The 26144-nt window shown below is 46.5% G+C and overlaps 1 protein-coding gene across 6 annotated transcripts; it reads left to right on the top strand.

The window, feature by feature from the left end:
- The first annotated feature begins 872 nt into the window (after nucleotides 1-872).
- Nucleotides 873-26144, top strand: PFKFB2 (6-phosphofructo-2-kinase/fructose-2,6-biphosphatase 2). 6 transcript variants are annotated; one of them, XM_061187408.1, is made up of 16 exons: nucleotides 1024-1111; nucleotides 2205-2312; nucleotides 8701-8826; nucleotides 9343-9439; nucleotides 9867-9933; nucleotides 10055-10129; nucleotides 10497-10553; nucleotides 11451-11575; nucleotides 13382-13589; nucleotides 14212-14358; nucleotides 15119-15223; nucleotides 15984-16113; nucleotides 16884-16946; nucleotides 17206-17270; nucleotides 17881-18060; nucleotides 24435-26144. In XM_061187408.1, the coding sequence occupies exons 2-16, from the start codon at nucleotides 2225-2227 to the stop codon at nucleotides 24495-24497; spliced, it is 1596 nt and encodes a 531-aa protein (XP_061043391.1). In that variant the 5' UTR covers nucleotides 1024-1111; nucleotides 2205-2224; the 3' UTR covers nucleotides 24498-26144. The 6 variants fall into 6 exon arrangements, with proteins under 6 accessions (XP_061043388.1, XP_061043385.1, XP_061043391.1 ...); XM_061187405.1 differs by lacking the exons at nucleotides 1024-1111; nucleotides 17881-18060 and adding an exon at nucleotides 873-1001; XM_061187402.1 differs by lacking the exons at nucleotides 1024-1111; nucleotides 24435-26144 and adding an exon at nucleotides 873-1001 and having other exon boundaries at nucleotides 17881-23261.

Below are 26144 nucleotides of genomic sequence, written 5' to 3'. Positions count from 1 at the left end.
AAATACTTGCTGAATGGATAAAACGGACTTGTATAGGCACAGAGAGGGCAACTGTGACATACTGGAGTTGTAAAAAGCTTCAAAGAGGAGGTACTATTTGAGCTGTTTTGAAGGATGAATTTAATCCCCAGGTGAAAGAGGAATAAAAGCATCTCTGAATTTACCTCTCTTCCAAGAAATATGTACTCGTACTTTTTTTATCCTGGATCCAGAGCAGCAAAGCCTACCCTGCGTAGAGGGGGTTTATCACCACAATCAAGCATCAAATGGGCCTGGGGGCAACTGTGAAAAGTTCACTTGAAATGTGCAAACTCACCTCCACTGTAAAAATCTGCCTCTGCATAAGTTATATGGAAACTATGCATCTTTTCAAAACTTTCATGACCTAGTTTTCTCCTGGAGCAATTTTCCTCTTTTGTTCTTCAAGATGGCCATAACAGACGTTACAGCGTGGGCGGTAAGCGGGAGAATAAATAAGGTGGTAAGTCCACTGGAGTATGTGCATGGGTCCAGGGAAGCCCCTGGTTCAGCGATGAGAGTAGTTGATTTTCTTAGTTTACAGTGTCTGACCTAAGGGAATATGCAAACACCCTAAGATGTAATCAGCTTAAGTACTTTGGTAGTTTACTCTAGCAAAGCCTCTTCTATAGCTTACGTTCCAATTCATGGATCTAAAGAGGTCCCGCAGGGATTCAGGGAGGAGAGCGTTAATCTCCGCGAAATTTTTTCCCGTCACCGGAAAGTCACACCCTTTCAAGACGTCTACTAGTTCACTCTCGCGAGAGTATGAAAAAAGTCGTGCTTTTTATTAACCCCGCCCCCAGCGCTATTAGTTGCCAAGCAACGATGTAACCAACCTCCACAGTGCTGGGAAACTTGCGAGCTTGTGATCTTTCTCCTTCACAGTTCCAACCTTCTTCAGGAGCTAGCGACAGCGATTCCGATTTGAGCCCCGCCCCCTGGAGCCTGCGGGCGCTCGATTGGTGGACGATTCTCTCCAGGTGAGGGCCAACGCGGGAGTGGGCGGAGCCAGGCAGGGACACGTGATTCGCCGGAGACTGGTGTGCCGGACCCCGGCCACCGTGTCGGCTCCTGGCTGTCGCGTTACCGGGTAGGTGCTGGGGCCACAGCCCGGAGGGATCTTAGGAGGGATCCTAGGGTGAGCGACGGCTGTACAGCACCTTGAAGGGGTTAGGCGGGCGAGAGAAGGGGGGCTGCGTGCACCCTGATGAGGTGCGGGAAGATGAAGCCTAGCTGTTTCGGGGAAGTGCGGGCCCCCGGGCATCGCCCGGAGTGCGGACGTTTAGGGGCCCAGAGCCGCAGCTGACGCGTGAGTTAGAGGATTTGTGTGGTCAGTGGAATAACAGTGCAAGGTCCTTGAAGCAGTAGGACTTTCCTTCCTCACGAGTCCCTTGTCTGGGTTTGCGCAGTGAACTCGGGGCTCTCCCACCCCCGTTCGAGTCAGGACTTACCCCTTATTCTGCAAGTGACCTTGGAGAAGTTATTTACCACCTCTTTGCTCCCCAGTGTTTCTTCCATAGACTGCTTCCTAGGAGATAGATGGAGAGAGGGTGCGGACAAGGGTTTGAGAGTAAGAACACCAGAGGAGAAATAGTGACGTGCTAGGGCTGTCCCCGGGTCCAGCTACAGTTTTTCCTTCAGGGAACATGTATGAGATTTTCCCACTTATTTTTTTTTTTCAGAACTGAATTCTACCGTTGGACTGCAATTACTTTATGATAGTGAACTTGATCTATTCGCAAGCCATCCCACCCCCAGCTGCTGCCACTACTCTCCCCAGATTCTTAAATTGGAATCTGAGGTCAGGAAGGAACTTGGATAAGCCACTTAGTTTGATAAACGTCAGTTTTTCAATCTGTAAAATGGGGAGAAGTAATAATGGTAGCAAAATCTGTTTTATTATGGGATTATTGGAAGGATTGAAGGAGATAATGCATGTGAATGTAAACTCCTAAGTCAGCATTATAGATCAGGGTTCTGGTGCAACTCTTCACAGATAAGGAAACAGAGAGCTAGGGACATTCATGACTTATCCTAGGGCATGTAGCTATTAACTGGGAGAAGGAGGGCTGGACTTGACCCTTGGCCCAGGGTTTTTCACTTATACCTCACTGATCCTCTTTTGAGTGTTTTGAGGGATATTTCCTTCCTTCCCTTCCTTACATCCCCTTTATCCCTTCCAGACGTCCCCTGAAGAGCTGCCATGTCTGGGAATTCTGCCCCTTCCTCAGAACAGAACAACAACAACTATGAAACCAAAACAAATCTCCGAATGTCAGAGAAGAAATGTTGTGAGTGTTGGGAAAGAGGAGGGGCTGCTGTCTCCCAGGATTTTATCTTGAGAATATCGTTGTAATTCTAGACTTTGCTGCTTGGTGGGAGTGAGAAATAGTTCTTCGACATGGGAATTTAAAACAAAGTCTACCGGGGGAATTTCCTTTCTGAAACAAGTAGACCCAGTGAAATGTCTGTCCTTGGGGCTAGACTGCTGGTGTAGCCCAGCATTTTCTTCCTGCTTTCTTTAACTGAATCTCTATCTCCCCCACCCTGGGGGAATCTGCACAGTTGATTGATGCTGAAAGTTAGAGCCAGTATTATTGTACACGCAGTGAGTAAGGCTGAGTGGCAGGGTGCAGGAATTCCTTGGGGTTGATACTGTTAAGTTTCCCTTTATCTCTTGGGCTAAGTTTTTTGAGGGTGCTGCTCACAGCAGAAATTGCAGGTAGGAACCAGTAGCTTATTTCTACAGGCCTAAGGGGAATCGGCCCTGATATTTCACTTCTCGCCATGTCTTGGGCACCTTACTTTCTCACAGGTTTAGTCTTTACACTCTGCAAACTATTTTCCCTGCAGGTTCATTGCTCTGGGGATGGGTTTCACAGGAGCATTTCCATGCCCATCTTTTAGACAGGGACAGCAGGTGGGTTTGCAGAGAGATGAAGTGTTCTTTCCTGTCCCCATGCATCTGCATGCCTAAGCATCCTTATAGACTGCAAGACTGCAGAGCCCAGGCCAAAAGGTCCTGAGCAGTTGGTCCCTAGATGTTTTGGGGAACCTCTAGGAAAGCTAACTCTTGTTAGCTTCCAGGTTCCTCTGGAACCCTATCAGTCAGTTCTTCTCACTTCAGTGGTTATATATATCAGCAGGTGGAAACAGCCAACCAGCATGAGACCTGGAATCATCTCATGTTTCAAGCTTTCCCCAGAGTCTCAACCTTGATGTCATGCCCTTGTCAGTCTCATGATTAATGATGATCATCTCTTTTCACCTAGCACTGATGAGGCTTGTTGTGGTTTGGGCTGCAGCAGAGGCAGGTTGTTTGGGTGTGATACTGGTGTTGGTGCACCTCTATGTTTAGGGTCTTCTTTCTCAGCCAGGGCAGGAAGCCAGGTACTGAGGGCAAACACCCTGTGGAAGATAACTAGTATAGCATGACGTTTGAGTGCAGCCTCTGAAGTCAGACTGCCTGGGTTCAAATCTTGGTTTTACTACTTCCTAACTGTGTGCTTTTTTTTTTTAAAGGAAAAGCAATTTCCCTACAATTCCAATTTGCTATAGGGTTGTTTTTTTTTTAATTTATATGTTTATTTTATTTTTATTTTTGGCTGTGTTGGGTCTTCGTTTCTGTGTGAGGGCTTTCTCTAGTTGCGGCGAGCGGGGGCCACTCTTCATCGCGGTGCGCGGGCCTCTCACTATCGTGGCCTCTCTTGTTGCGGAGCACAGTCTCCAGACGCGCAGGCTCAGTAGTTGTGGCTCACGGGCCCAGTTGCTCCGTGGCATGTGGGATCTTCCCAGACCAGGGCTCGAACCCGTGTCCCCTGCATTGGCAGGCAGATTCTCAACCACTGCACCACCAGGGAAGCCTAACTGTGTGCTTTTAACCAAGTTGCTTTTCTGCCCCATGCCCCAGTTTACTTTTTGATAAAATGGGGATACTAATAGTATCTCTCCCCAGAGTGATGTGAGAATTGAATGAGTAAATACAGGACAGCTCCTAGAAGAGTACTGGGCATGTGGCTAAACTGTGTTATTTTTCACTGGTGACTCTATTTGCATGTTGTGTTTGTTCCTGAAACATTATATATAGATTGAATTATAGTCTAAACGCTGTGCTGGGAGCTCACTTTTTAAAAGAGCCCTGTGAAGAATTATATTTTCAGTAAAAAATGTTTTCTCCTCTTGTTTGACAATATGGTAACCCAGATTTGGGGGTATGGAATGCACACTTTTTTTATTTAAAGTATTTTTTTTTTTTTAATATTTTATTTATTTATTTATTTATTTGTGGCTGTGTTGGGTCTTCGTTTCTGTGCGAGGGCTTTCTCCAGTTGCGGCAAGTGGGGGCCATTCTTCATCGCGGTGCGCGGGCCTCTCACTATCGCGGCCTGTCTTGTTGCGGAGCACAGGCTCCAGACGCGCAGGCTCAGTAGTTGTGGCTCACGGGCCCAGTCGCTCCGCGGCACGTGGGATCCTCCCAGACCAGGGCGGGAACCCGTGTCTCCTGCATTGGCAGGCAGACTCCCAACCACTGTGCCACCAGGGAAGCCCAGGAATGCACACTTTAAAGAGAGGTGCCCTCATGCTACTAGGACACTTGAGCCCAACAAGAGCAGAGAACAGGTGGTGGTGTTTGGCGGTCGGGGGAGTTGATACCTGTGGGAGTCTCTGACCCTGCGCAATGCTCAGCGTCAGTCCTTCTAGTTCTGCTTTCTTCTCCATGGGACTCTCCTACCTGCCTTCCTAACTTTTTTTGCATTTTTTTTTTTTGCCTCGAGGGCTTTTGATTAGTCAAAGAAGCAGTAATCCCAGGTCTCTTTCCTTCCTCTAGACTCTAATTCCTGATCTCTCCTTTCCAAGTTCTACCCTCTTCTCCCCCACTGGAGGTGTCTGGGTTATCCTGAAGCCACCGTCATTCATTTACCCCCCTCTCTTCTCCTTTCGTGGTTGGACTGTGAGATTGTGACAGTCTATGAGAGTATGTGTTAGTTTATCTCCCTTCTCTCTGTTATTTGCCTGTATCTTGGAACAGGCTTCTTGGGCTGCTTAGTGTTCACACCCAGCAGTGGCTTTATTAATAGCTTACCCGTTATCCCATTGCTGTTAATTATACCTGTTGTTGGCTGACTTTGACTCTGGCAAGCGCCTGAACTCGAGGGCTGAAGAATGTCTTTAGGCAGCCAGAACCTCAAAAGGAGCAGTACTGGAATTTCAGCTGCTCCAGGGATGGGGGAGAAGGGGGGGTGGTGCTGGCTGAGGTGCCCTTAAGGTGCTCAGACAACTGGTTTCAGGGCTCAGTGAAAGCAGGAATTAGGGGTAGCAGTGAAGGTCTACATGCTTTTCCTTCTTTGTTTCTTTTATTCTTTGATGTTTTGAATAGGTCTGGAACAGACAAGTCCCTGTATGAACCTTCTCCTAATTATAAAAGCAATACGTGTTCATGAAAAATTCACACAATACAGAAAGAAAGTAAAAAGCAAGAAAATCTCACCATTTCTCCTGTCCCTGTTATGTTTGATTCTTTCCAAAATCTTATTCTGGTGTATCCTATTAATGGAAATAGGTCTACACTGTACATATTTTGTTCTACCATTCCCCCCCCCCCCACTTTTTTTAAACTATATTCTGGACATTTTTTTCATGTCGATAAGTTCAAATTTACTTCATTCTGCATGGTATTGCCTTGTGTGGATATGCCAGCCTCTCCCTGATGGACATTTACATTGTTTCCAATTTTCCACCATCACAAACAATGCTGTAGTGAGCATCCTTGCATATACTCCTTTCCCTGTTTGTGCTAGCAGCTTTCCCTACAGAAATAACAGGAGGAAAGATAGACACCTTTGAAACATTGATCAGCATCCCTCAAAAGTTCTATATTGTTAGCTGTTTTTAATATTTCAAAGCACGTGATAGCAATTGGGCATTAAACTATAGCTTCGACGGTTAACTAAAACATTAACTTTCTCAGCGTTTGGCTGCAGAACTTCGATATGTTATGCTTATCAGTCAAACGGCAGGACATAATTGGCAGTTTTATGACTTCTGATGAATAAAAAGAAGATACTACTAATGAAGCACACTTTAAAGGGTAGCATATTTCAAAATATTGGGGCTGTTTAGAACAAAAAGTGGAAGATGACTTGGTCATGAGAAAGCCGGGAACCATTGGCCTTCTAGACCACCCTTCAGGTTTAGATTAGAGAGCAGAGTTATGCTGGCCACATGGCTCCCTTTGTCAGGTGCTGACAAGAGCTGGTTACTAGGACTGATTGGGCAGTCATGAAACCAGGAGTCTGGTCAGAGCCCTGACCTTGACTTTCTATTGAGGGACTGTGGGCCAAGCTCTTCCCATTTCTGGGCTTGAGGTTTTCTGTCCACAGAAGGGAAGTTATCACACCTTCATTGCCTCGAAGTGTGTTCATGAAGGGAAAATAAGTTTAAGATTGAGAAAGTGAGTTCAACCTTGTGTAAAGAAGGTAGAAGAGAATTTCAGGATTGAAACAGCTTTCCATTCTTTGTCAAGGGGGAAGTTACATTGTCTCCAAAATTAATCAGCATAAAGTGTCTACTGTTCAAATTAAGGTGGTGATGGCTTTGTTTTTTAACAGGCAGGACAGAATGTACCTAGTTTTGCCCATGTGGCAATTTGAGATAGGAAGTGTGGTTTAGTTTTGTCCTCCGGAAATTGAGCAGCGCTGGTTGCAGCAGGTGTGTGTGGGTGTGTTATGGGCAGAGGTGGGAGGTATGGTGCTGGGGGCCACCGTGGGGAGTCCTTGGTGGCCTGTGTTTTCTTTTGTTCTTAGAACTCTCTGTCCAGTTTGGTAAACATGGAGCAGCTGGTTCCCTGGTCGGCCTCAGAGCGTCTCCCAAGTATCAATTCATTTTCAGCTTCAGGGAGGATAACAGGACCTTTGGGAGAAGTGCCTAATGGGCTGGAAGGTGTGGACCAAGCAGTACTAGAAGTGCAGGTAATGAGCCAAGCCATGGTGATTGAGAAGAGTGCAGTGCTGGGCTGGAGAAAGTGAAGACTCAGGAGGATTTCACTCCTGAAACCTGAGGCAGCTGATCTGTCTGTTAGGGGTCAGAGATCAGGCATTAACATCAGCCGAGGCTGCAGCATGGCGTTTGCTTGTCTTTGTGCTCCCTGTTTGGACAGAGATGAAAATCACTTCTGTTGCTCATTGCCTACCTTGGACGGTCTCCTGCTCAGGCCCAGGCATTTTCCATGTGCATAGTAGGTAAAGGACTAAAAGCCAACCCCTCTGATCCCAAGTCTGGGCATCCACCCCTCCTTCACCACCAGGGCCCTGTTTGGCTTCTGGGTACTTCTTGCCAAACACCCCTAGGAAACTCTCTTCCTTCTGAGGTCTGTTCTCTACCCACACCCCTCTGCCCACTTCTCCACTGAGATCTTTTTACATTCCCTTCTCAAAAAATAAAGGATGACGTTCCCATCCAAGTACCCCAGTTCTGCTGAATTGTTTCTTAGCCTGACAGGGTCACCTTGTCCCAGGGAAGAGGAGCAGCAACTACTTGTGGGGCACCTTCTGGAAAGCAGTGCTGGGAAGACGAAGGCGAAAGTGGTTCTTTCCCATCTGCACACAGGGTCTTCCTCCTTTCCCATCTGAGCCCTCCCAGATGACCTCAGTGTGGGTCTTGGCCCCAGGAACGTGGCTGGCAGCTTGCAGGGCACTCTCCCACCCCTCCGCCGTGGCAGGATGCACAGGAAAGAGCCAGCCCCTGTGAGCTGACGAGGAATCAGAGGCTCTTTTTATGGAGAAAAGCTGCCGAGGAAGCACAAGATCAGGATTCTAGGGCCAGCCCTTCCCATGACTCATTGTGTGTCCTTAGGCAAGTCACCTGGCCTCTGAGCATCTAGTTTGCCCCCAGCTGCCCAGTGAGACCTGTCTCTGTAAATGAGCATTCCTGAAATCAATTGTTTTCTAAAGAAGGGCGGACCAATGGCTATTCCTGCTTTTTAAACTGTCTTGCTTTTACTTGGGCCTTTGAGGCAGGCTGGCTGTGATGCCCTTGTGGGCCAGCTTTACCACGAAGCTTCCTGAGGTCTAGTCAGAACCTGTGTCAGGTAGGCGTTGACACCGTCTAAATGGTTTAGAAGTTCTGGCTTAAACTCGTGGCCTGAGCACAAAGGCCAAAACAGGTTAAGGCCAGGCTCTTTTTTCGGTGCACAAACTCTTGCCTGTGGCTCTGAAGGGATAGATGGGATCCTCAGGATAGAAACTCTGTTGGATCTGTTATAGGAGCTGGCTCAGTGCTGCACTGGTGGAATCTCCAGGCCCAAGACTTTCCTTCATGGCTATATCACTCCTGTGTCACTAGATATTCTCATGCTAAGGAAGATGCTATGGTTACTGTCTTTCTAATCCTGGCCACTTTTTTTTTCTCTTTCCATCTTGTGCTCCTCTGTGAAGACCTTGGACAAGTGGGAAAGACCTGTCTTAGTTTGGGTACTTTCTGGAAGTCTACATGACCCTTTGACTGTCTTTTAGGAGGGTTTACCCGGTATCTCCTCGGTTTGCCTTTCCAGTCCTCCTGGACACTGGCCTCATTGAGGTGTGTGAGGATCAAACCAGATTCTGACCATGAAGTCCCAGCCCCGTGCACAAACCTTGCTTGACCCCTCTTTATTTAGTTTTGTTCTGTTCCATTTCCCTCTAGCGTGGGCATCCTACATGACCAACTCCCCGACCCTCATTGTTATGATTGGCTTACCAGCCCGGGGCAAAACCTACGTGTCCAAGAAACTCACACGCTACCTCAACTGGATTGGGGTGCCCACCAAAGGTAGGTGCAAACATGCATTCCTTGGGAAAGGAAGTGATCAGTTCCTGGGCCTCACAGGCCTCTGGGAGACTTATTCTCCCTGGCATCAAGGTTACAGGGTGCTCCTGGCAGCGATGGTGGTTGCTTCCTGGTTTACTGGATTTATTCCCTTTCCATACACTTGTTCCTCCTGGCCTGGCTGAATTGGCCTAGTTTGGGGGCAATGCCTTTGATAGGAGTATTAAGAATTAAATGAGTATAGAGCTTTACATTTCCAAAGCCCTTACATCTACATTATCTAGCAGTATCCATGTGGAATAGCCAAAATGGCTGAGGAAATTGAAAGTCAGACAATTTAAGACTTGTCCAAATTCTAGTAAGTCAGAACTTGAACTTAACCTGATTCTTAATCTGGTGTTGTTTCTAACATACCATGGTGCTTTTTTCATCCCCTTGGCCACTCTGACATTAGACCAAGAAGTCCCCTTTGGGACATCGTATTGTTTCACTGCTGAAGGGTGTGGGTGTCTTCTGCAGTGTTTAATCTTGGGGTGTATCGGCGTCAAGCGGTCAAGTCCTATAAGTCCTATGACTTCTTCCGGCATGACAACGAGGAGGCCATGAAGATACGCAAGTGAGTCTTCTAGGCCTGACTGCCAGGCCAGCTCTTTCTTGGCCGTCATGAGACTGGATGTGATGGGGCTTGGTTTCCCTTTCAGTAAATATCTTGTGGGGATTTTGAGTGGAAGTTATCTGCTGGGCAGCTCACCGTGGGCTTGGGTGGGTAGAACAGGGCTCCGAAAGTTGCGTGTGTGCTTGTAGGCTAAGCCTCCAGAGGGGTGAGACATGTGCATGGGACAGGGGAAGAGGAAAGATATAGGATGGTAGAAAAATCTCAACGGGCAAGTTGAAATGTCTAATTAGGGAAAATTTTTGATCAGTGGGGAAACTGAACAGGAAGGGGCGTGATCCCTGTGGCACCCCTGCTGTTCATGTCTCTGGCTGTGCCCGAGCTTGGCCCCGGCCCAGTCCTCTGGCTGATTCCTCTGTTCTCTTGGCAGACAGTGTGCTCTGGTGGCGCTGGAGGATGTGAAGGCGTATCTCACGGAGGACAGTGGGCAGATTGCGGTAAGCCTCACCTGCCTCCTCCCCCGTCTGCCCCCTTTCAGCAGCCTGGCTGCACCGCCCCGCCTTGGTGGGATTTCATTTCTCGGTCCCCGTTCATCTGTCTTGTGGGCTCTCTTCCCAGGTGTTTGATGCTACCAATACCACTCGAGAGAGGAGGGCCTTGATTTTGAACTTTGCCGAGGAGAATTCCTTCAAGGTAGAATCTGCCTCCAAGCTGGAGGAGGAGGGGTGAGTGGAGGTGGGGAGTTAGGAGGGACACGCAGATCTGTTTGACTCTGGTGGGTGAGGACAGGATTGGACATCTGATTCTCTCCTCTTGGTGAGTCGCCGCCAGTCCTTGAGTGTTTTCTTTCAGGTCCTTTCTCAGCTCCTTAGCCTGTATGTATGAGGCCCTGGGGATGTGGTAAGAGCTATTTTTAAATGAAGAGGCCTTGAAGGCCACTTTCATGAAAGAAAATCCCAGGGGATGTGGTGGCTGTGGTGGAGCAGATATGAGCGTGTGCTCTTAATTAACAGCCTGGCCATTACTGACTCATTGATCACTGCCTTCTCTCCCTGGCCAGGTGTTCTTTGTGGAATCCGTCTGCGATGATCCCGATGTCATTGCTGCCAACATCCTGGTAGGTGACATCCCCTCATACCACCACCTCTTTATGCCTTGTGTGTGTATTGGTGGAGGTGGGGTGGGGAGTCAACCTGCTAATGAAAGAGAGAAATAGACATGTTTAACAACACAGGGTGATCTTTTCGATCTGCCAGAACACCGTTTTGTACTTCCACACTCTTCTCTTGGGAAAAGAAAGAGGCTTTGAGGAAGAAAGTAAGAATTAGCTGTTGAACAGAGGCCAAACTTAAACTGTAGGAGCCCTGGCCCTGTGTTCTGGGTATTAGCTAGATGTTGAGACCTAGGTATGTTCTTAGAATAGATCAGACTCTTCATTATCTGTGAGGGCCACCTTATAGGAAGGTCATCTGCCCACCAACTGTCTAATATTGAGGTCAGCATTCTATGCACTGAGCACCTTGTGCTGTGTGCGGTCACAGCTTATGCCCGTGCCCATTTGATGGTTGTGCTGGGCTGTGCTGAGTGGATATCCATGCACTGTGTCATGGTGGTGCTCTCCCAGCAGTGTGGGAACTTGCTGAAGAGGTGTCTGGTCCGAGTCAGCTGTGTATCAGATCAAGCACCCTATTCTCATTGCCCTTGGGGAGAAATTGAATCCCATTCTGTTTTCCCAGGAAGGTACATAAAAGGATTGGGGCCCAAGAACTGCTTCAGCTGCGTGACTGCCTCTGTCCTTCAGCCAAGGGCAGGCACATGACTCCCCAGTTGTCTTTCCCTTCTTGGTTGCCAGGGTCACAGGACAGGGAGGGGTTGCTCAGTGAATGGGGATTGCCAATGCTCCAGTGAAAGGCCACTTCTATGGGCTTCCTTTTCTTTATTTAGCAGTGGCTGTTGGCAGGAGGGCTGTTAAGGGCAGACCTCTGACTAGGTCCTGCTCTCCCTGTGATTCCAGGAGGTAAAGGTGTCGAGCCCTGACTACCCTGAAAGGAACAGGGAGAATGTGATGGAGGACTTCCTAAAGAGAATTGAGTGCTACAAAGTCACCTATCAACCCCTTGACCCAGACAACTATGACAAGTAAGGTTTAAGGCCAAGGTTTGAAGGGCCTGAGGCAGGGGTCTCATTTGAGAAAAGAGCCTTTCTCCCCTCGTCCCTAGACTTCCCTCTGACAATCCAGACCTCTGTTTACATCATTCCAGGGAAACAAGGTATGGATTTGTGGCCTCTAGGCAGATTGAATCTTATACCTGAACACTGGAGTGTTTTTTATCCTGAGTTCTTCTGGTCTATCCTCTAGAGCATGATTTCTCAACCTTAGCGTGATTGACATTTTGAACTGGATAATTCTGTGCTGTGGGGCTGTCTTGTGCACTGTAGCTGTCTTTAGCAGCATCCCTGACCTGTGCCCACTAGATACCAGTAGGACTCCCAAGCTGTGACAACCCAAAAGGTTTCCAGACTTTGCCAAATGTCCCCTGGGGAGCAAAATCACCCCCTGTTGAGAACCACTGCTCTAGATCAGTAGTTTTGAATTAGGGTGTTGTAGGACACCTCTTAGAGGTGTGTCATCAGTTTTTGATCAATTTTTAAAGTTTATTGTGTGTGTGTATAGGTATATATATATATATATATATATATGTACATGAATAAAAATATATAGTAATACATATGAATATATGTGCATATATTCCATATGTAAAATAACATAATATGTAAATTTATTTTGCATAAAACAATATATTGTACATGTGTATGCATATATAAATATATATATTTAAGTGGTTTTTTAGATATTACTTACTATGGCAGTGCCTATCAGCAGTGTGGCATAGAACACAGGTTAACTTGATGTGTGTGAACGAAAAGAGCTGTAGCAAGATGCCAAGACCATGTTGAAGAATGACATGTGCACAGGGAGACCCGTGAGAAGGTGGCCTTTGAAAAAGCATGCAGTCAGTACAGCTCTAGTCAGATAAGAATACAGCCCTGAAGCCAAGCAAATGGCAAGACAGTATGCATAGCCACTGTTAAATTGCTTCAGTGGTCTGCTTCATCTTTCGAGTCTTTCAGTTCCTTCAAGTATGTTGCCCACAATGTTAGTGTTTAGAGGTGTTTCTTAATACAGAAGTTGAAAACCACTGCCCTAGATATGGCATAATAGTATATTCTTCATTTAGCCCAAAGTCCTACATAGAAAAATATTGTAGAAGAATGTGTGTGTGTGTGTGTGTGTGTGTGTGTGTATAGATGTTACCTCTGGTGGTAGGGTTATGGGTAATTTTTATTTACATCATTCTCTCTTAAAAAACTTTTTTTTGGAATAAACACTTATTATTTTTATAGTGAGAACAATTCCATGATGGCCACAAAGCAAACAGTCTATGTGAGTGCCTTTGAGAGAAACTTGATTTATGTAGATGGGGGGGAACGCACAGAGATCTCTGTCTATGGTTCTGCACCCCCTTCCTCGCCCCTCCCCGCTGGCCGATGCCATACCCTGACTCCGTCTTGACCGCCTCAGGTGGGCGCTGTGCTTCTCAACAGATTTCAGGGTTAGCAAAATCTTCAGGTCATCTAGTCTAGCCCATGAGGGGAAGCCTGAATTCTGTTTATCTAACTTAGCTACAGTGCCTGGCACAGTGTAGGCACTGAGGAAATGGTACTGCCTGACGAGAAGTTCAGGAAAGTTTACTGCATCTTGGTTCTGAGGAGCGATCCATCTCTTTCCATTTGGTTCCTTACATCTGGGTCGGGGTGTGGCAGGAGAGGCAGAAGAGCTGCTGGGAGCCTGCAAGTAACTATACAGATCCTTTCCTCTCCTCCTGTTATCCTCAGATTTTCATACCCAGGGGATTTTTTTTTTTTTTTCCTGCTCTGTCCCAGGGATCTTTCTTTCATCAAGGTGATAAATGTGGGCCAGCGATTTCTAGTGAACAAAGTCCAGGACTACATCCAGAGCAAGATCGTCTACTACCTCATGAATATCCATGTCCATCCTCGCACCATTTACCTTTGCCGGCACGGAGAGAGCGAGTTCAATCTCTTGGGGAAGATTGGGGGTGACTCAGGCCTCTCGGTGCGGGGAAAACAGGTGAGTAGTTAGCCAGCAGGCTGGATTTCCCAGGCTTAGAGTTAGAAGGGCATGGTGGATGTCATCTCTTTGATCCCCTTACTTCTTACTGAATCCTATTGGGGTTTAGGCTGTGGTTTCAGATAGTCAAACAAGTAAAGAGACTTTTTCTTGTTCACTGATTCTAGCTCTGCATTGAAGGGTGCGTAACTTGGAACCATTTCTGCTGTGATCATTCAGCCATCACATATTTATTGGGCTCAACTTGTATGCTCAGCATGGTACAGGGTGCTCTGGTTAAAGTTCATTTCCTCTTGGGTTTATTATAACTATGTAGCACCTTTCAGAGTTTGACTGGGGTCATGCACATTGTCCTTTTTAGGCTGAGTTAACGGTCCTCTGTGTGTGTGTGTGTGTGTGTGTCTGTGTGTGTCTGTGTGTGTCTATGTGTGTCTGTGTCTGTATTTCCTTTCTTTCTTTCTTTTTTTTTGGCTGTGCCATGCGCGGCTTGCAGGATCTTAGTTCCCCTGACCAGGCATCGAACCCGCGTCCCCTGCAGTGGAGGCGTGGAGGCCTAACCACTGATCGACAGGGAATTCCCTGTGTGTGTGTTTTCTTTTAAAATTTTTATTTCACACCCCAGTTTGCCCAGGCTCTAAGGAAGTTTCTGGAGGAACAGGAGATAGCAGACCTCAAAGTGTGGACAAGTCAGTTGAAGAGGACTATCCAGACTGCTGAATCTCTGGGGGTGACCTATGAGCAGTGGAAGATTCTGAATGAGATTGATGCTGTGAGTAGGAAGCTCTGATGGCTAAAAAGCCAGTAAGGGTCTCCTATTCAGGCAGGAACTCTCAGAAGTCACCATGTGGGCCGTTCATCTAGAAAACTAGAACAACCAAGTAGAGACTCTGAGGAAGCTGAATCTATGGCCAGTTTAGGGAATAAGTGGGAACAATGCACCCCCAATCAGGGCTTCCTGCCTGCTTGACACACCTGTGCCAATGATGGGACCTGAACCAATTTTTGACCTAGCCCCTGGCACCTGGAGAGAGTGAAGCTCCATTTGGATCCTTCATATATTTTCCTCCTAGGAAAAAGAAATAGCTGACAACTCACTTCTTTAATTTCTGCTTAGGCCACCTGGTCAGCTATTCTGGAAAAGTCCTTTCCAATTTGTTCTTGGCTTTCTGTGTCCTTGAACGCAAAAGTAGGCATTTCTTTTTCTTTCCTTCCTCTGTACCCTTTTATGCCTTCTACAAGAATTCCCTAGTGCTTTCAGTTTCCCCTCCTTCCCTGCTTCCTGTTCCTTTTATCCTGCTGACTTTTCTTGACCCCTAAGTTCCCCACAGCAGTAGGAGAAAGCGGCAGCTTAAGCTAGAGAGGCGGCCCCCTCTCCCAGTGGCCCTCACCCTGCTAGTCGGTCAGTTGCAGTGCATGAAGGGAGCCAGCCCAGTGCCTGGCACTAATAACTAATATTCTTTACGGCCGCCTTTTCATTTGGGGGGCTGTGTGGGTCCAGTTCGCCTCTTCCAGCCGTGTGGCTCCTGCAGGGCATGTGCGAGGAGATGACTTATGCGGAGATAAAGGAGCAGTACCCAGACGAGTTTGCGCTTCGAGATGAAGAGAAATATCTGTATCGATATCCTGGAGGGGAGGTGAGATTTCCCTCACGAGGGGTGACTGCCCCACCCTTTGCTAGGGGCTTAGCTTTAATTTTGGGGAAGGACTGAATGTGAGTTTGGGGACCGAGAAAGGGTATTTAAGGCATCATTTAGTTTCTCTTCCTACCTTTGGGGCCTGCTGTGTTTAATTCAGCTCTGGCAGTTGGCAGTCCGATGCCTCATTGATTTGTTAAGATCTCCAGAGAAAGGGTAACAAGATAGCCTCTGTTGCTGAGTATATTTTAGAATCAGCATGGTCTTTTTTAACTTCTTTTTTTTTCATTCCACCCCCACCCAAGCAGGTATAGGCCCCAAGTAAATATATGGGATATGAATGATTTTCCTCTCATCTGCGGTGTTTAAGGCTGCTTGCTGGTCCAAGTGGCTTCATAGTCTAGGGGTGTGAGGCAAAGGTAAATAAAACAAAACAACAGGGGTCTAGGAAATCCCTAGGAGCCTTTGTTGCCTTACACTCTTGCCTATTCTGTCGAGAGAAAAAGAACCCCACAGGCTGCATTCAGATTTTCTCTTCTTGACCTGCAATTTTCTCCGTCTGAACATTGCTCTTGAAAAGTCTGAATATTCTCAAGAGATACCAGGGCTGGGGGTGGTTAGCAGGCGACACGAAGGCGCCAAACCTCCAGGAGGAAAGCCAGCTGGGGAGAAAGGAGAAGCGGCCTCTTAACTCTGGACCCAGCCACCGACTTGGCTGCCAGCTTGCGCCTCCTACCAGCCCACCCCACTTCCCCCACAGTCGTACCAGGACCTGGTGCAGCGGCTGGAGCCTGTCATCATGGAGCTGGAGCGTCAGGGCAACGTCCTCGTCATCTCCCACCAGGCTGTCATGCGCTGCCTCCTGGCCTACTTCTTGGACAAGGGTGCAGGTGCCATTGGAGGGAAGGGCCGGGGACACATCCACAGGGAGGGGGCTGGACTTGGGGTGGCACCAGGATCCCTGGCAACGAGACCTCCCCCTCTTCCACTCAAATCAGAGTACATTCTTCAGGCAGCAGTGTGGGGCTCCCAGCAGCCACTGGGCCAACTACTTGCTGAATTTACTCTGCTGGTGCAAAAACCCCCAGTGGACAGCAGCTGCTGCTTTAGCTCTTGGTCCTGCCTGGCTAAAGGGGCAGCACTGCGCTAACACTCCTGGCAGCATTAGAAAAGTGGTTGAACATTCCCGGCTTGTTACTTGGGCTACTAGGAGGGTGTTAATCTTAGAAGCATCTTCATCCTTTGGATTCAGGGTAGACGGTTTCTGGGGAGAGCAATAAGGAAGTGCTGCTGTCTTCTCTGATACTCCCCTCCCTTCCCTTCCTGATCTACCTGAGCTGCTGGGAAGCCTGCAGGTTGACCTTTGGTGTACCCACGATGCCCCAGTCTTCCCTTCTGTGGGACCCTGGCTGCGGCACTTACTCTTGTTTTGCCTTCAGGGAAGGATCTAAAGTGGGCTTTTTTCCTTTCTTAGCCACTAAGTAGCTTGGGTGGCTTCCTTGGAGGCTATGTTGATAATTGTCTGTGGGGTTAGAGGAGGAGATGTCTAACTCCAGGTCAGGGTAAAGAAAACTCAGGAGCGCCTTAGATGCTCTCTTCCACTAACTTGACCTTGCTTCATAATACTGAGACTTCCTCCACCTGGTCTTTCTGCTTTCAGATGAGCTACCGTACCTGAGGTGCCCTCTCCATACCATCTTCAAACTTACTCCTGTGGCCTACGGTAACTATGAGCCTAGGAGCTGGGCAGGAGGTGGGGATAGAGGAAGGTCAGGATTTTTGAATTTTCTCTGAAGTTTGCCTAGAAGTTCAACTTCCTCACCTGTATATACCAGGGAAGTTCCATCAGTGCCTTCCATTTTTAAAGGGATGTATGTATGTATTTGGGAATATATATGTTCTTTTATTACCATACTGAAACTAAGGAATTTTTCTTTGAGCTTTTTTCCTGAAGCCCTGTCCACTTTCCTTTGTTTTCTCAGGGTGCAAAGTGGAAACAATTAAACTTAACGTGGAGGCTGTGAACACTCACCGTGACAAGCCAACTGTAAGTATTTTCCCACGGATGACATGCTGGTTCCCCACCACTTCGAGTCTTTGAACCTTTGACACCGAGAGACTGGGTTTCTTTTATGTACAAAAGGAAAACCGATCCAGAACTCATGTCCCATGTAGTTTGCTTACTTCCAAAGAGAAGAGATGTTGGAATTACTATTTTTTAAAGTCAGTGTCTCTTTCCTGAGTCTTAACCTTGCAGATTGGCTCTTGGAAATCCAATGAGCTATGGAAAGTGTTTGGCAGAAGTGAAATGCAAATCTTCCCCCCAGAAAGCGCTCCCTTTAGAAAGCAGGATCCAGAGGTGCCTGTAAGCTGGGGTCAGGAGGTATAGGGTTGTTCCTAGGTCTGTCCTGGTAATCTGTGTGATCTTAAATAACCCCCTTCCTTTCTTTGAGCCTCTTTCCTGCTTTGAAGTATGGTGCTCAAGGAGCTTCTACCCCTAAAACCTTTAGTCTCCCGGGGCTGGGGGACCAGGCCATGGCCCACGTCTTAGGAGAGACCCCATCTGCAGAGGAGCAGGAGTGCAGGAGGCTGCTGTGGTTTATGAGTGAGCTTTTGGCTTGGCTTTCATTTGTGTGGTGTCCCTCGTTTCCAATCAGAACAACTTCCCCAAGAACCAAACCCCTGTAAGGATGAGAAGGAACAGCTTTACGCCTCTGTCCAGTTCGAATACAGTAAGGCGTCCAAGAAATTACAGTGTTGGGAGCCGGCCCCTCAAGCCCCTCAGCCCTCTCCGTGCCCTGGACATGCAAGAAGGGGCCGACCAGCCGAAGACCCAAGTCAGCATTCCGGTGGTGTAACCGTGTGTCTCCCTCCCGTCCTGGCCTCCTGCCCTTGTCACTAATCACCAAGGAGTCATTTAACTTCCAACTCCCACCCCCCCCCACCCCCCCAGCCCCACACCATGGATCTTAGCAGAGAATGTGAGGTCATGTGTTTCCAGACCAACCTTAGCTAGTGTAGGGTGTGAGACATCTCCCTGCCCAGGGGCAAGCTGGCGAGTTGGGTGTTCTGGACAGGTCCTCAGTTGGGGGAGTCTGGAGGAGGAGGAAAAGGGATCCACTCTCCTGGGGTGATTGGCAGAGCTGGGGCTGAGGCTGAGCTGTGGTTCCTGTCCGTCCACGGTGTCTAAACTCACTAATGTCCTTGTGTTGGTAAAGTGGGGGCAGGGTGGAGGGGGACACAGAAGCCCATTTCCCTTCCACCTTTGTCTCTTCCAGGTGTGCTTTACTCACAGTCCTGACCTGCCTGCTTTCTTCCCCCCTCTCATGTCCCCTTTGGATTGCCCAGTGTGATGCATGGCATTGTTGTGTGTCTGTCTAGGAGGGAAGGGGCGGTGGGTGGGAGAGAAGTCTGGCCTCCGTTGATGTTCTCTGCAGTGGGCCTAGATGGATCTGGACTGGGGGAGCCTTTCTTTTCCCTTCTCCCTGCCTCTCAAGCCAGGTCCTATAAGGGTCAGCCCAGGCTACAGAACATCCACAGATGCTCTGGAGCCTGCAGGTAGACATAGGATGAGAGTTCTTGCCTCCTTTCATGAGAAACAATCCTGAAGTCTTCAATACCCTGGGGGAAGCTGGCTTTCAGTCTGTGTGAAATATCTTGGTTTGTATTTTTCAGACATAGGTCTCTGAGCTGCAGAGGGGTGAGGTCTCTGGGCTGCAGAGGGGTAAGGTTTAGGAGAGTAGGCTGGCCTCTAGCTCTTACAGGCCTCTTGGAGGAGTGTCATACATTTTCTCCAGGGCTCCTGGCTTCTTTGCCAACTACAGGAACTTTCCTGCCAAAGCCAGTGACCTCCGGGACTGTTCAGAAGGACAGAGTTAGATTCAGGAGTCACCATTGAGGTTTGAATTGCTCAAGGGAAAGGCAGAGAAGAGTTCACTAGAGCTGCTAGTGAACTAGTAATTTTCAACACATTCTAGTAATTCTCAACACATTCTCCTTTTTAAGTTAAAAAAGTTTTTGCGTGAGCAATTTTTTTCCCAAGATACTGGGAAAGCCTGGTGATAAATTAAATCCCCCTCACTAGGGTATTATTTTATCTCATCTTGATGTCCAGAGTAGTCTTGGAATCCTGTGGGGTCTAGCTCTTGACTGTTTACGCATTTACTTGTGTCATTTTATTTTTTCTGCAAGGTTAAATAGGAAATGTTTAGAGTAGGGATTCTTAGCCCCTTGGTGGCCCACGATGGCATACCTCCCCCAATTTTGTATACAAAATATATGAATATACGTATGTGCATTTTTCTGAGAGGCAAGTCTAGAGTTCTCATGAGATTTTTAAAAGAGCGAGAGGACCCCGCACCTTAAAGTTATCAATCTGTCTCTTAGAGGTGACCAGTGAGAGCAAGTTAGCTATTTGCCAGGGACGTTTTTGTTTGGTAATAGGAGACCTTTTGTTGTGCTTCTCATCTAGGAGTCTTCATTAGAATCCCCTATAGAACTTTTGAAACATGCACATGCCTGTGTCCACTCTGGGCTTAATTCTGACTCATTCTCTGGGATTACGGTCTGGGCATGCATGCGTTTAAATAGCTTCTCTGATGATTCTGAATCATACTCCAGGTTAGAACTCTATTTTATGTTGTTGGGTGGAGAAACAGTAGTTCCTTGGACCAAGCGTCAACCTGGGAATTCTGAATTCCTCATGGTTTTGAAAGGACAGTTCCCTGGAGTTAGATGTGTGAGCAGATCACAGTATTGAATGAAGTTACCCCCTCATTGTTACTTCAGGAAGCAACCTGTTCCGGCTTTAACACTTTACGTTGCAGGGTGATGTGGAACAAATCACTATGTCATATAAACGTCCTATGACAATAGCTGAGAATTTTAAGCACCCTGGAGAGAGGTACTGAGATAAAACTTGTGGGATGATAAAGGTTATCGTCACAGGCAGCTGGCTTGTGACCTTGAGTCCTTTATTCCTACATCCTGAGTAGGACATCACAGCCAATTTCAAAGGCCACTTGCCTAGATTCTGCTCGAAATTGCCTTCCAGACATAAGGTAACTTCCTGTTCCTGTTTAGCCATTATATAATGTGTACCTAGTGTCCATGTTTGTGGGGCTTTGGGCTGGGTGGAGTGGTGGTGGGAGAAGGAGACACCGAAGCAGGAGAAAAAGTCCTTGCCCTGAAAAAGGTTATTTTAGAGAAAGAGCATATAATTTATAATAAATGAACATTTGTGAAAGAGCAACACGTTGCGTCAGTAAATGTGGATGTCCAAATGGAGTAGAGATTCCTTCTGACTTTCCTCTTGTCCTACATGTATGAGACTAAAAGGGTTGGGAGTGGGAGTGTCCCCCAGAATGATGTGGTCTAGGAGGTGTGTGTGGCACTTTTACAAGGTTGTCTTGTCTAGCTTTGCTTGGCTGGTGGCATCTTTAGCCCAAATGGGCATCCAGTCTTTTCTTTTGCCGTGAGGTGAGAGTGATTCAGAACTAATGCATGAGAAGGAGCATTTTGATCCAAGTTGTGGCTTTGGGCTGTATGTACTCCTAGCGAGAAGAGAATTCTCTAACAAACTAGCATTGTATTACCTTGTTATAAACCCCTGCATTAGACACAGGGCACTGGGCTGTTCATTTGGGCTCTCAGCCTGCTGATATTTTGCCATTCTCCCCACGTGTTAGTTTGCTTCCCCAAGAAGAGGAGCATGAGGTGGTCTTATTATTCTCAGATTGGACATGAGAAATTAGAACTTGACAACAGCAAGGATTTCAGTGTTGTTTGGTTTTTAGAGCAAGATCCCTCCAGAGAAGTTGCAGCAGAAAGGAGCCAGGAGAGCATAGAATAGAATAGAGCTCTCATTCCACATTTTAGAGAAGTCCTGTTCCCCTTCTTTTCTTTCCTGTCCTCCTCTCCCCTTCTTATTTGAGTGTGTGTTGGTAGTATATACACGTTGCTCTGATTATGTGTCTATCACAAATGCTAGTAAGAAAGGATGAACTGCAGAGTACCTTTTGCTGAGGCTTTCAGCTGTGTTATGGGAGAAATAGGTGAAGGCTTTAGCATTTAATCTACTGGCAGAAATTAGGAAAGGAAAAATCACTGTATTATCTTTGATAATCACTGATTATCTTTTTCCTGCTTTAAAACTAAATGAGGAATTCCGTGACAGATATGAAGAGGAATCTAAAGCAGATTTAGACAACTAGCTTCTTTTCCTATCTCTTAATCCTTAAATTGGAATTTGGCTCTTATTTATTATCTGTATTGTTTTTGCTTTTGTTTTGGTAAGGAGATTGTTTTGCATTCAGTTGGAAAGTAGAATAAGAAAATCTGTTAAAATCACGCATTGTGCCGGGGGTCTGCCCCATATCCTTAACTCTGGTTTTTGATTTTTTGTGTTTTTTTGTCCATCCCCCGCCCGCCCACTAACTCCCAAGAAGTTAGGGTTAGGAGTACAAGATATTTGTATCCTAGACTGAACGGTTGAGTGTTTCCTGTGAGGATCTGGGTGTTCCTCTTTGCAACCCACATTTGATCTTTAGAGACACTGGCATTTTGAAGAAACATGATACAGCTGTTTGGAAATAAATCCATCTTATGGTGTATCTGTGAGTAGAAGATCTGAGTACCAGAGAAACTCATTGATGCTTGGGGTAGCCAAAGGACAAGGGGAATAAGTGCCTAATAATTGAGGGAACTCTATCTGGGTTGTATAGTCTTACGCACATTCCATTGTCTTTGTTAAGCCCAGAGGCCATGTTGTGTTTGTTTTCCAGAAATTTGATAACTTTACATAGCTTTTCCGATATACATTTTGACTTTTGTTTTAAAATATTTTAATTTGAATTAAATAATTTTATTGGAATTAAATATTTTAATTTTAATTTGATTCACAATTGAATCAGGTTGCAACATTGGCAGGATTGATCTCTGACTTCCGATCGAGGTGACACAGACATCAGAAGTATGTCCAGGAATTTAATTTAGACTCATCATGTCTAGAACACTGTATCTAGAAGTATCTATATGCTGACTGCCTGACAGACTGTGGTAGGGTCCGCATGCTGCCTGACAGATTCTGGTAGGGTCCCTATGCTGAGTAACCAACAGGCTCTACTAAGATCTGTAAGCTGACAAGTCTGACTGTTTTCTAATTGTACCAGTTGACACTGTATGCATGTTACTACAATTCTCTGTCTATTGTACATGTCCCACAAAGAAAGGAAGTAACCACTCCACATGTTTTCTTTAGGGGGAAGTTCTATACACTATGATTTTTAATAGATATTTCTTTTAGAGTAGCAGCCAAATTCTAATCATTTTGTAGAAAATGAAGTTTGAACATCACTTGTAAGTTATTTTGTAAACTCAGCTAAGGAAATGCCTGCTCGGAGCCTGACACTGTTACCTCTACTTGAAGTCATCCTATCCATTCCCCCATTTCTGGGCAGGACTTCACTTTCTGAACTTTCTGTGTCCTCAGCTTCCCTGCTATGGGCTGTAGCATTCCATTGGATAATGCTGCTGTTTTTAGTCCACTACCCATTTGCCTCTTAATTATAATATAATCAATAAAAATGCAAAGGAAATTTTGGCAAAAGTATTCTTTTCAGTAAGGCTTTCACTGGGGATCCATGACCAATTTTTACCTACTCAGTGTTTTTTATATCTGAATTGCTTGTGTACATTTTTTTTTTCTTGTGTTGAAGTAACAAAATCATGGTGATAGTTTTGCTGTGGCAAAAGCCAAGGTCTTGTCACCAGCTGTGCCCTTTGGAGGGATTGGGAGTGGGCTCAGCACCACTGGGTTAAATGGAATGGACTGAGTTGGGAACCGAAGCAATAGAGCTATCCTGCATGTTTCCTAGGCACAGCTGTGTTGAAAGAAGGAATGTTAATCCTTAGCAGCATTCTAATTTAATCTGGTGACATTGATGTCAAAATATGGCACTCAGATCCACATAAGGTGTATAACTGTATTTGAAATGTGTTTTTGTGTGTGTGTGTGTAGAATGGGTAAATAAAATTGTTGAGTAACTTGAATCTATCAGAAGGCTTCTGGGTTTTTTGTTTTGTATTTTGGGTTGTGTTCTCCACCACTCCCCCACCCCCAAAACTTTGCCTCAGGCTGCTTGGCGACTGAGCCTCAGACCAGCAAAAGCCAGACCACCGAGTGACTGGAGTCCTTGGTGGAGGCGTGGCTCTCTTGCACCACCTTCTGGGGAAGATGGGAAGGACATTATAGAAGGCACCTGAACTTAGTCGTGTGTACTTTTTGGCGCCTCTACAAGAATTAAGAAAAAATTACCTTTGACCACACCGTGCTCTGACTCACACTAGCAACATGGAACTCATTATTTATTGTGGAAAAAAAAAAAACCTTTGGCGATCTCTTAGAATTAGTGGACTGTTCCTTCTAAAATACTACCTTCCTGTTTCTAAAGAGATTACAGCTGGTGGGGTAAAATGGCATTTAACTGCTTCTGGGATAGGAATAACAGGTGGGATTGTGTCACTATTCTCGTGCCTTATTTATTCCTTGTTACCTTAACAAGGACCAGGAGCTCATTAGACCTGCAGGCTCTTGGGCCCCATCCCAGGCCTGCTGAATCAGACTCTTCATTTTAACTGGATGACGAGGCAATTCAGATGCACATTTAACATTTGAGAAACACTGTTCTGGGGGAAGAATTTCTCACAAGGTCAAATGTTGGATCCCAGTTTATGGGAGGAAGTTGACTTCTGCTCTGATGACTGGTTTCAGGATGGACTGGGTTAACTACAGCGGTAGGAACCCTCCTCAGAAGCCAAGTAGCCCCTGCCCGCAGTATCGTTTTTTTGGCCTGGTCTTTTGGCTGATGTAGCCTAAATACTCTCCTTTTACCACGGGGCTCCCTACTGCTTCCGCCTCCTATCTTGGATGTGTAGCTTAGCTCCAGGTCTGAAAGGAGTGCTTGGTCCAACATGGTCACAAGGTCGGTTCCTCAGGGAAAGAAGCTCAGGACTAGGCCATTAGAGTTTGTCTGACTCCCGAGGGTAGAGGGGCGTGTGCTAACCCACCGATGTGTTCATGCACGTGTGCGGATGTGGGGATGTGAGCCGCGGGGAGCACTGGAAGGGTGGGTGAGGGGTTCTGCTCAACTTCCTTCATTAGTCATTTGGCGGCGGTGTAATGGCTTTATTTCTCTTCCTCTCTGGCTCCTAGGCGGAGACCTCGCTGGCTGTGCATAGGCTCTCCTCTCCGGCCTCCCCCACATTGCTCTCCTGATGATGTGAAGGCTGTGGCCAGACCTCTCCGGGAGACTGGCCTACTGAAAAACTTGGCATGTCAGCTCCAAAGGGGCTTGAGCAGGAAGTTCAGTGGGGATTGGACATTCGGGGCCACCCAAATGAGCCCTGAAAAAGCTGCACCACATTTCTTCCCCTCATGCCTAATGGGAATATCAGTTACACTGAAAAACTTGACTTCCCTGTGCCTCAAAACATTTCACAGCCTGAACCAATTTCGTTTTGATCATCTCTTTGCTAGGTTTGGCCCAAGTTGGTCAATCCTGTTCCATTTTGGCATTTAACATCTGACCCGTGACTGTATCCCTAGCTGGCTTTCTTTGCCTAATGTGCAAATGTACCTCTTCAGATTTAATTGTTTCCAAGTGAGAGGGCTGAACTCCAGCAGACCATTTCTGTGCTGTAAGAGCTGGTCTCTACATCCACTCCAAGTGCGCAGGCTAGGGTACAATATACATAGGTTTGCGGTCACTTTTTTGTCACATTGGAAACGAGACAAATTCACCAGGTGAATGGAGGGTATCTGAGAAATTCAGTCCCTAAAACGTCTCTTCTGCGGTGACGGAAGAGCGGCATCAGTAGCAACCTTTTTGTTTAGAGAAGTTTTTCTTGTTTCAGGCCCCTTGAGGGCAGGATCTGACTACAAGACTCCACAAAATATGTACCTTTCTTCTGAGTTCTCTTTTGTAGCTACTGTATTTTCTACCTGATACTGTGTGCCTCTCAAAGCTGAAGAGGGCTGACGTCATCCTCTCTGGTGGTTGGAAATGAGGGCTGGAGAGAAAAGTAGGGTGCCATTTGGATCACATGAAGAAGTAAAAGAAGTTTCCTTGGGAATCGACTCTCCCAAGGAGTTCTTTTGGTTTCAGAACAGGTGCAGGGAGACATGCCCTTCTGTGGGGTCTGCTACCGTGATACGGTCTCTAAGAAAGCTGTGGTTATGACTTCAAGAGCATCTGGTCTTCTAATCCCTTCCTCTTAGCTAATTGTCACTATTGTGGTCTACTGGTCTCTCATGTAGAACCTTGGGGGAATGGGATGGGGGGGAACCAAGCCCTCAATGCATTAATCATGTGGTTTCCTTAAGGATAAACCAGGTAATTATTCCTTAGATCAGTGATTGTCAAATATACAAATATGTCCCTGCAGATGCGATTTTAATATGTCACTCCTCCTGAAGGAAGGCATGGAAGCTCCCAAGGATACTATATCTTACAAGCAAAATCCTTTTTTTTTTTTTTTAAAGATTAGTAAGTTATTAACTTTTTAAATTTTTTTCCCCTTTTCATTCAGATGCCCACTTGCTGGTCAAGAGGGTGAGTAGCAAGAAGAGTAGTGCAATGCAATTTTCCCGAATGGTTCTTTTATACTGTGGATGATACAGGACCCTGTTACCTAAGATGTGATGCGCTGGGCTGCTGGCAGTTCAGCAACCAGCAACTAGGAGCTTATTTTAAGTGCACAAAGCTGCCTTCAGAAAGTCTCCTGACCCTGCTGTGTAGCAGGTAATTTTCATCTAGCTGCTCATAGCATGTTGTACTGTAATGATTTTGTTCTTGTGATGCAGGTTTCTTTCTGCATCTAAATACACTGTCTTTTGATGATCTGATAAATGTTTTTATTTAGT

The sequence above is a fragment of the Eubalaena glacialis genome, chromosome 3 (genome assembly GCF_028564815.1).
Source record: "Eubalaena glacialis isolate mEubGla1 chromosome 3, mEubGla1.1.hap2.+ XY, whole genome shotgun sequence".
Taxonomy (NCBI): Eukaryota; Metazoa; Chordata; class Mammalia; order Artiodactyla; family Balaenidae; genus Eubalaena; species Eubalaena glacialis.
This window is presented reverse-complemented; position numbering and strand designations above follow the sequence as displayed.